Source organism: Podarcis erhardii (assembly GCF_964252035.2).
Source record: "Podarcis erhardii genome assembly, chromosome: 3".
Lineage (NCBI taxonomy): Eukaryota > Metazoa > Chordata > Lepidosauria > Squamata > Lacertidae > Podarcis > Podarcis erhardii.
In genome coordinates, this window is record NC_138507.1 from 41,338,672 (window position 1) to 41,349,285 (window position 10,614).

General features: G+C 43.5%; 1 protein-coding gene and 1 long non-coding RNA gene across 2 annotated transcripts in view; one reads left to right on the top strand and one right to left on the bottom strand.

Moving 5' to 3' along the window:
* Positions 1–8,831, bottom strand: part of IBTK (inhibitor of Bruton tyrosine kinase) — a 46,530-nt gene extending 37,699 nt beyond the window's left edge. Inside the window, exons 1-2 of the mRNA XM_081856792.1 lie at positions 8,620–8,831; positions 1,722–2,390 (exon numbers count right to left, since the gene is read on the bottom strand). Coding sequence (XP_081712918.1) covers positions 1,722–2,045 — 324 coding nt within the window. The 5' untranslated portion in view covers positions 2,046–2,390; positions 8,620–8,831. The remainder of the gene's footprint in view (positions 1–1,721; positions 2,391–8,619) is intronic.
* Positions 8,832–9,504: 673 nt separating this feature from the next.
* On the top strand, positions 9,505–10,283 carry LOC309339511. The gene is made up of 2 exons (XR_014155429.1): positions 9,505–9,914; positions 10,013–10,283. It is a non-coding gene; the product is annotated as an uncharacterized lncRNA (long non-coding RNA).
* Positions 10,284–10,614: the final 331 nt, after the last annotated feature.

Sequence of the window (10,614 nt, forward strand, 5' to 3'; positions counted from 1 at the left end):
GAGGCAACTGATCTATGAGAAAGATCCTGTGAGAGGCAAGCTCAGCTGAATGATCTGCTCCTCTGACAGGGCCTTCTACCATCGAGTGCTCTATGGGAAGCAGCGTGATAATTACGTGTTTATATTTTTATTGCATTGCATTAATGTATTTTCTTATTTGTAAGCTGCCTTGGAATTACAGTGGTACCTCAGGTTAAGCACTTACCGACCTCCCGTCGGGCGCGCAAGGCTTACGGGCATCTGCCCGAAGCACAGGGCGTCCTCCGGAGGGCACCCTATGCTCCGGGATGCAGGCTGCCGCCCCAAGCCTCGCGCACCCTGCGGGACCTCCTGCCAGGCGCGGGAGGCTTGCGGACACCTTCTTGAAGCACGGGGCGTCCTTCGGAGGGCGCCCCGTGCTCCGGGCTGCAGGCTGCTGCCCGCAAGCTTTGCGAGCCCGCGGGAACTCCCCCGGGCTCGCAAGGTTTGTGGATAGCTTCCTGAAGCCTGGAGAGCAAGAGGGGTTGGTACGCACCGATGCCTCTCACTCTCCAGGCTTCAGCGAAAGCCTGCATACGCCCCATAGGATGCACACACATTTCCCCTTCATTTTTGGAGGGGAAAAAGTGTGTCCTATAGGGCGAAAAATACGGTAATTCATTCCAAAGGTCCGTACTTAACCCGAAACTATTCTTAACCTGAAGCACCACTTTAGCTAATGGGGTCTCCTGCAGCTGCCGTGCCGCTGGAGCACGATTTCTGTTCTCATCCTGAAGCAAAGTACTTAACCCGAGGGAATATTTCTGGGTTAGCGGAATCTGTAACCTGAAGCGTATGTAACCTGAGGTACCACTGTATTTGGATAGCTAGGTAGCTCAGTTGGTTAGAGCATGTATCGTGAAAAGAAGGATATTAATAATTGTAACAAAAAAGGAAGCAAGAACAATTCAAATTGTGGCTAGTTACATTTAAAGCCCTACACCACCCTTGCCCAACCTGGTGCTCTTCAGATACATTGTACTAATCTGGTCTGTGACCGTTTAATAAAATTTGATTTGATTTGATACATTGTACTACAATTCCCATCCATCCCAGGAGGCACAACTGTGTTGTGAACTGCAGTCCAAACATTTGAAGGAGACCAGTTTAGAGAAGACTAACAATGAGAACCTAGAACTGTTCTTCAGTTGAAAACAACTTCAAATGGATCAAAAAGAAAACAATGAGACAAACAGACAAAAACCTAGAGCAAACCTGAAGCCATCTGTAGTTCACCTTGCCTCCACCTTGCCTACAATGGCAGGGAATGATTTGTTTTGGCATCAGACTCAAACATTATACAGAAGACTTCCTGTTAAGATTTTCCCCCTACATTTTATTCAACAGAACAATCTAGTTTGGTTTTATTTGAACAAACCATGACAACCTGATAAAAAGATATGTGCAACTGAAAGAATGACCACATGGGATTTGGCAGAAGTGGGCGGTATTCCATCAGCGCAAGGATTTTCACTTGTGGTTACTTTCCTTGCTTCTCCCCACATGCCCTCCCCAGGAGAGAAAGAACGTTCTGTTGCACAAGAATAAATGCTTGCACTAACATAAAGTTCACCTGAGCACTACACTGGGGTCCATCCAACTGCTTATATACAGTACAGTCTGATTTTGCTCAGCGCTTGGTTCCTAAAGTCATGAGGCCAAATGCATATTCATAACGGCACTAAGAATTGCAAAATACCAACCTTCAGTAGCGACCACGCACAGTCTATATGACCATAGAAAATGCCACGGTGCAAAGCTGTCCATCCCGACTCCTTGTCTTTTGCCAACAAATCCACTCCATTTGTTTCTATCAGCCAGTCTAGCACCCCTTTCTTACCACAGGAAGAGGCAAGATGAAGGGCGTTCCTGCCAAAGATATCCTTGCTTGTTGCAGCATTGTAGCAGTGAGAAGTGAGGAAGGCCTTGATTTGGCCTTCACTCCCTTGAGTTATGACAGAAACGATATCCAAAGCATGCTGCAGTGATCGACACTTCAAAGTACAGTCAGGCATCAAAGAACTCATCTTACGCTTTACTGCACTACTCCACTGTACAAGAGAAACCCCTGTAAAACACACACAAGGGAACTCTGCTTTGTGCCCCTTCTTCACAAGAAAATCATGATTTTCAGGTACAGTCTTTACTCAGTTGCAGAAAGCTGCCATGGGAATTATTGTGCTGTTAAGGCTTGGCACTTAAAAAAATAAATATTTTCATCAATATAAATTCAAGAGTTCATTTCTTTATCTACAAAATACCGTATTATAGTCAAGGAAGAAAAATTTCCAAAAGGCAATAAAGGTGTGAGGAGGGGGATTCCCCCTCCACACTGGCTAGTTCTTTCAGATATCCATAATTGCAAGGGAGATCTGCAAGAAGAGAAATGGGAGAAAAATGAGATTAGGAAAGGTTCTGAATATCAGCAACTGTGTTTCAAGGATTTATTAATTGATTGATTGGTTATTTTTTCCTGGCCTCCCTCTTAAAGGAGATGAGGGCAGCAAACAATGGATAAAACAAACACAAAACAACATCTTAAACAATTTCAATACAGATGCAAATTGGGAATTTATGTGAAACTCCACTCTGCCCCCAACCCTCACTGACAAAGAGAATACTATGCTAATTGTGCTAGAGCAAACAGACAATTTATATTATATGTGCATGCCACCCAGACATCACATTGACATTTTACTTTCAACTATGCCAGATACAGGAGGAAGCAGAAAACATTTGGATAGAAAATTGAAACTCTGAACTGGATTTCTAAGACCAGAAAGATGTGCCTTCTGTGTTCTGCAGACACTTCATTTTTTACTATTACACCTACCCCTACCCCCCATCTCTTTGAGAACCCTCACCCTTCAAGCATTTTCTTGCACCACCCTAGCAATAACTAAATCATACAGACACACAAGCTATGCCTGCTTCTGCTTCGTGAGCCCTCTCCCTATGATCCAAAGTTACAATATTTGGGGGTTCTTAATTGAAAAAAGAAGCAAATAAGGAGGGGCATGATAGAAAGGCAAAGATGATGCACAGTATGGAGAAAACAGATAGGGAGTTTTTTCTTCCTCTCTCATTATTAGAATTCAAGGATATCCAATGAAGTTGAATGTTGAGTGATTTAGGGCAGACAAAACAAAGTACCAAGGAAGCTGCCTTATACCTAGTCAGACCACTGGTCCATTAGCGGCTCTCCAGGGTTTCAGACAGAGGTCTCTCTCAGCCCTACTTAGGGATGCTGAGGACTGAACCTGGGACCTTCTGTATGCAAAGCAGATGCTCTAATACTGAGCTATGGCTCTTCCTTCAAGTACTTCTTCACACAGTGCTTAGCTAAACACCCACAAGATATAGTCATGGACACCAACGTGGACGGATTTAGAACAGACAAATTCAGAATGGCTACTAGCCATGATGGCTGTGTTCTGCCCCCACTGTTGGAGGCAGTATCCCTCTGAATACCAGTTTTCATGTAGAAGAAACAAAATTTCAAATGCTGAATTAAAACTGAGTGACCAAAACTGCAAAGCAATCAAGAGGCTATTGCCAGACATGTAACAGAAATAGACTCTAACTAGGGACTTTTCTTACTTGCTCATTACCAGCAGTTGTGGCTTGGTGCCTGATGCAACTCATCATCATATTTGTTTCAAGTTTTATAGGGTCTCTGACTTGCCCTGCCTCATATTTCACACACTCGTGTCCATTTTTAAATATGACACCAGCATGTAAACACACACACACACACACACAGAGAGAGAGAGAGAGAGAGAGAGGGGGAACGAACCCATATGGGATTTCATGCAATTGGTGTTCTATTTAAACTAAGGTGCCTATGCACATGTAGACACCTACAAACAGGTTTAAATGTGACACTAAGTACATAAACCTCACACAGGTAATGTTTTCTTTATGCTTCTTTATATGCCTGGCCTCATGTTTAATCAGGCAAAAAGGATTTGGGCTACAACCTGTTCTTTTTAATTTTTGAAGTGATATGTGTGCTTACTGATTGCATTTCACAAGAACCTGCCTTCACTACTTTTTAATGTTATAGTGTACTTGCAAATGAAGCTGCTCTGTGCATCTGTCTGTGAGACACCTGTACCCCCACACCCTGTTAGCCACTACACTAGCCAGCTCTCAAATTATGTAGGCATGTTGTTGGCATCCATCTGTCTTGAGAGACAATGGAAGAGCACACCAATGGAGGTAAATTCAAACTGCTGGAGAGTTACAGTGCCTACTGTTGCTGTAGAGACCAATATGGGAGAGAGATGTTTTGTTGCAGCTGGAGCAGATGAAGGTGTCCAGTTTCACTGTTACAGATGCACCATGGCATTTTTTTTTTTCTCTGCTCTTCTCCCTGTGGTCATGTAGGCTTATATGTATTTATTTATAAAATTATAAACCACTTGATTAAAAAAATCCATGGGCAATGTAGAAATAACATTATATATATGCATGGCTAACAAAATTTTTGGTAATTTTCACTACAAACTCTCAAACTTCATAGTTAGTATTGATCTAGAAATATTTCACCCCATCAACTATGATATTTTCAAAGAACCACTGAGTGTTATCATCCTATTAGAGAAAAAGGGCAGAATATCAAAAATACTTGAAGTAGAACCAAACTATCAAATGCCAAAGACAGCCTGTCAATTTGCAATGAATTATATTGTATATTAAGAATTCACACACACTCTGTAACATCTGCAGCACTAAGATTTATAATGGCAAGCATATTTTATCACTTATTTCAATGGCTGTCAAATTAAAACTTAAATGCCTCCCTTTCAAAACTATACTTCTCAATTGGGGAGGGCAGTTTGAAGGGACAAAACATACAGCTAATGTATTGTAACTGCCAAACTCCACAATCCAAAAGTGGGTTAGCAGCACTTACTTAACTTGTTGAGTTGACAGTAAAGGGCACAGAGGGAACAAACTGGAAGGCAGGACAACATTAGTCAGAGTACTATTTAGGAACTTGCTATAAAAAAGTAAGCTGCTGACATCATGAAGCATTTTTGACTCAGCAGTTCTCTCTTATCTGTTGCTTCACAGGTTTTGTAATAGTGATAGACAAATTCAACATGTAAATGTTGGCTCACTTATCTGTTTCACTGTAAGCCAGCCTGCATTCCTTGCCAATGAAGTGGGCGATAGGTTATTATTTAACAGTAATATATCCACATGTCATGGAAATGAGCACAAAACTAAAAATCTCTAGGTAAGACACATCAAAAAGAAATCTTAATACAAAGCAGAATTTAAGGGATCATGAACATTAAAACGAAAATGACTATCCAAGCAGATCAGCTCATGGGGGGGGAAATGCAAGAAAGCTGAATTCCAGCATTTACTGGAAAGTTACGATTCATCTCAAATATGATCAACACCAGATGCTTCAAAAGGTAGGAAAGTGTGCATCTAATAATTTAACAAAATACAGGTAATCTCCTACATTGACAGAAGATGTATAACTGAAGCCATACTATTCATGTTCAGAAAAGCCTGTCGTAATTGGTGCACCAACTGAAGCTGGACATAGGCACTCTTAGCCATTAAAGTCACTTGGGACACAAATGTCAATAATGTTCTAGGAACAACCTGCAAACTACAAACCTGCTCCTCCAAGGGGAGGTAATATGGTAATAGGAAAAAAACCAGGAGTGGCCAGTCATGCAAAAAAGACTAGAATCATTTATTTGTTCTAATGTCAAACAACAGTATGCTATGTACCAGCCCCACAGTCCTTTCCACCCATTAAAGGAGAGAACCCAATTTAAAGTGCCAGCAACCATGCAACACAACAATATAAGCAGGCATTGGCACAGCCTCTACCCTCCCCCCCCTGCCCCCACAACACCCAGATGTCCACAAACAACAGTAAGGGTACAGTGAGGAGACTGTGAACAAAGAAGTATCTGATCAAACCCCAGGCCATTGAGGATCCCAGGAAGTCAAAAAGCAATACCAAATAGCTTCTATCAATGAAAGCTCTTGTCCTATAGAAGAAGCACTCTGGAGGAAGAGATATGGTTCACTAGTAAAACACATGTTTGCATACAAAAGGTACCAGGTTCAATCCTGACATCTCCAGGTAGGACCAAGAGAGGCTGCCATTTGAAAACCTGTAAAGTTGCTGCCCGTCAGTGTAGGCAATTCTGAGCTAGAAAGACCTATGGTTTCACTCAGTATAGGGCAGCATCCTATGTTTCCTTAAGGCTGAATTCTCAGTAGTTATTAGTGCACTTGCTTATATGGCTTATGTTATGCTTCCTTCAGATTGCTTGCTCAGTTGAGTTGCCAACTTGGAAGAAGTAGAATCTTGGATTGGACATGCTTACAATATTAAATTCTCTACTCCTTTCTTCTCATGCTTTTAGGCTTTTGACTAGGGAATAATCAAGTAGCTAAGGTTTTGCCTTTAGTCCTTTGAATATTCAAGTTCAATAAAAAGGAGACTTCCAAAAATCAGCACGATGTCTTCATTCCCAAGGAGTTATTTTTAAATCACTGCTCTGAAACCACCACTACAGCTGAGCTGCTGCTCTCAAGACATTCTGAATTACAATTCTCATCATTTCTACTGGCTAAACTGGCAGGAACTGAGAGATGGAGTGCACAAGGTTTGGGGGAAGGCCATTGTAAGGAGCAGTTGAAAATGGCTCAAGAGGAATTAAGACAAGGTGTGCAGAGGGATACAGAAAAATGCTGGTTTGATGTCATTGTCTCCAAATTTGCATTTAATCACTCCCACCCCATCACTACTTGGGCAAGGTGCTAGATAAGGTGGTAGTGGGATAGCTTCATGCATGCTTAGAAGAAACAGTGTATCTAGACCCATGGTTCCCAACGTGGGGCACACACTCCACAGGGGGGCAATTTGATTTTTAAGGGGGACAATTTGAGAATGAGTTATTAACAGCTAATGGCCTTTTAGGTTTCCTCCACTTGAATAGGAGTTAACTTTTTGAATTATATGTCGGGGGGGGGGAATCAGGATTTTAGAGATGCTTAGGTGAGGCATGGCCAAAAAAAGGTTGGGAACCACTGAACTAGACCCATTTAAATCTGCATTCAGTCCTGGTTTTGCAATCAAAACTGCCTTGGTCATCTGGTTAATGGCATTTGTTAAGGAAGAGGACAACCCTATTGATATCAATAACCTGCTCTAGATGCAGTTGCACTCCCCCTGGAAGGGCAGGTTTGTAGTTTGCAGGTCGCTTCTAGAACCATTATGGACATTATTATTATGAACATTTGTGTCCCAAGTGACTTTAATGGCTAAGAGTGCTTATGTCCAGCTTCAGTTGGTGCACCAATTACAACAGGCTTTTCTGAACAGGGATAGTATGGCTTCAGGTATCCATTCTCTGTCAACTTCCAGAATAGACCATTGTAATGTACTTGATGTGGACCTACTGCAGGATGCTGCAGTCAATGTACTGATGTGAGCAGCAAGTTGGACATGTATAACTTTTATTCTTCAACTGATTGCGGGTCTAATTCAAGGTCCAATTCCATAAAAATCAATTAATGCAATATTGAAACAACAAAAAATAAAACAAAACAATGAGATGTCATAATTCATTAACAGACTTGGGGCATCTTGTGAACATTTCAAAGCTGATGTACACAATCAAGATTTAGAGATCTGAACTCTGCCTATACAACCAAGAACATTAGATTCCTTTTGCTCACTGTATTGTCAGTACTTTTCTTTCTAAGCTGTACATTCCATTAAACAGAGATGACCTGCTCTGCGAGTGTGTTCGCAATAAGTTATCCCACAATCAAAGTAAGGAGAGCAAGGCGTTCCTGACCTAGACAGTGTAAACATTGAAGGGGAAGGTGTCCTCAGTATTATCTGTCAGAAATAAACCGTCATGCAAAACGGCCCTCAGCATGTTGCCCTTGGAACCAATGAAAGCAACACTACCCAATGGAGTTTTGCAGCGGAGTTCAATTGACAAATCCTATTAGCAAAATGTTAAGGAACCACAGGGTACAGTAGTGGCCCAGAAAGTCAATCCTGCAAACTAGGTGTGGAAGCATCCAGAAAATGTATTTCCATATACAATTTCTTTTGGGGGGGTGGAGGAGGTAGAGAGAGAGAGAGACAGAGGCGAGGGACTCATTCCCCCTATATAAGAGACAGAGGCGAGGGACTCATTCCCCCTATATAAATATACAGGTGCCCAGCTTCAGTTTTCCTTAAGTATGTGTGTGTCCCACCCCACAGATTGCCATCTTTTATTTTTCTGGCAGAGCTTCTGCAGTCTGGGGGGAAAAAACAACTGCATGGCGAGGAGAAATGCAATCGGTGCAGCTCTTCCGTTCAACGCCTGCCCATCCTGGGACCGTCTGCACCTGTTGAATTCCTACCTGCCATATGCAGCTGCCAGAAGCCCCCAGGCCACTGCCTGGGCGAGGGTCGGAGGTGGGGGGGGGAATGGGAGGCTGGGGGACGAGGTCGGGACGTTACTTCATGCCTGCCTTCCCTCCCGCCGCCGCCCTCTCCCCCCCCACTTCCCCCAGCAGAGTCTCCCCCCCCCCCCCACGCAGCACCTCCCCCCTCACCAGTCGCTAGATGAATGGGCTGGGACGGTCGCAAGAGGACACGCGCTGGGAGCCGCGCAAGCTCATCCTCAGTGTCTCCGAAGGGCTCCGGGCCGAGCCAGGGCGACTGACGGCGGAGGGGAGAGAGCGGAGCCCAAGGCAGCCAGGGAAAGAATCGGCCACGGCTGCAAAACCCTCACAGAAGGAGACGGAACAGGGCAGGTTGAGGACAGCCGAGCAAAGGAGCGCGCGATTGGGCGAAGCGCTGAGTATCGAGAGCGCCTATTGGCCGGCGGGAGCCAACGCTCCGGCTTCTGCCTCGGGAGCCAGAAGCTGTAAGGGGCTGACGCGCAATAGGCCCTCTCCGGGCAGGAGGGAGGGCGAGGAGTCCCCCCGGAGGGGAAAGGGCTTAAGCGACGGCTTCCCTCGCCGAGTCGCCGCCGCCGCCGCCGCCGCCGCAACCGGTCGGCTTGCAAGCGAAGCGTGCGGCGGCGGCTGTTTCCCCCGAAGCCAAGCCCCTTTAAATAGCTTTAAACTGCCCCGGGCGAAGCAGCAGTTCGGAGAGAGCGCAACCCTGTGCGTGTTTGCTCAGCTGCGGGGGAAAACTGTGCACCGCGACCCCTCCTGTCTATATATATATATAGATATATAGATAGATATATAGATATATCTATATATCGATATCTATCTATATATATATAGATATATATATAGAGAGAGAGAGATATATAGATATATAGATATATAGATATCTATCTATATATATATAGATATAGATATATATAGATATTTGCTTTCGTAGATTTTCACGGGTACAGGAATGCAGGTTTTGGTGTCCTCGGGTGTCTTCCCGTGTAAAAGTTGGATATATATACACACACACACACACACACACACACACCGGGTTCAGATCAAGGTGCAGACAGAGGATTGCAAACTTCCACTGGCTCGAAGGAAACCAGGAAGGCCAACCTTAGGAGCTATAAAACACTCTGCTAATTTTCACCGGACTTCTTTGGTGACCTTCTTGGGGGGAGAACATGACTCATGCAAAATGCGGACTGCATTTGTAGAAGGAAATCGTTGGTGGCACACAGCGGCCACACCCTCAAGCATTTGGTGTTGAGCCCCTGCAAGAGCTTTTGAAAAGGCTGACGAGAAAATTAGTAGATGGGGAGTGTTTCTGAGGTCAGAATTAGCACCGGGGTGTAGAAGAACAGACTGTGGAAATAGATCTGAAAATGAAGCATCTGTGTATAGCATTGCATCAGAGGCGCTTTTCCGATGGCTTTAAAAGGCCCGTTTCAGCTATTTCGGTAATCTTTGTTCAAGGTTAAAAAAAGATAGAGTACAATAGATATTAAGCCATGGCGAAAACCACTGGGGTGATAATTATTTTTGTTTTTATATACAGAAAGATATGCACAGAGCAACTCGGTTCATGCCATAGACCACATTACTGGCAAACCGGAGAGCATTTTAGGTTAATGCACAACTGTGGAAGAATCCCTCAGGTCCTCATTCCTTGATAACTTTGCAGGCGAATGTGTGAACGGATTTATCTTACTCAGCTTATCTTTTCAGCAGTGCCAATTGCTGTGATATTAAAATCAAAGCTATAGTGGCACACTTGGATCAGTCCCATGTATGTACATCACTTCCTTCAATAAAGCCTGTTAATTTTGGCCAATGCTGTTGATTAAAGCTAAATCAATCTAGATTGGTTTATGTAAATAGGAAAACAAGACATCAAACCTGCCCTTTTCTAAGTAAATAAATACTCTTCATTTTGCTGTTCAAATTTCATACCTCTCAGTGAAGATATCTGCCACACCTGCATGTATGATCATTCACCCTCCAGCATTTTTATTATTTTTAATTTCTAATTCCCTGTCATCCCACTGTTGTTTATGTTAAAAAATGGGGCTAATCAGAATTTTCAAGGCCAATAAGGTAAGGAAGGATCTTCATAGATGCATAGATGCTCAAGCAATTGGTAAGGGAAAATTTATTTTT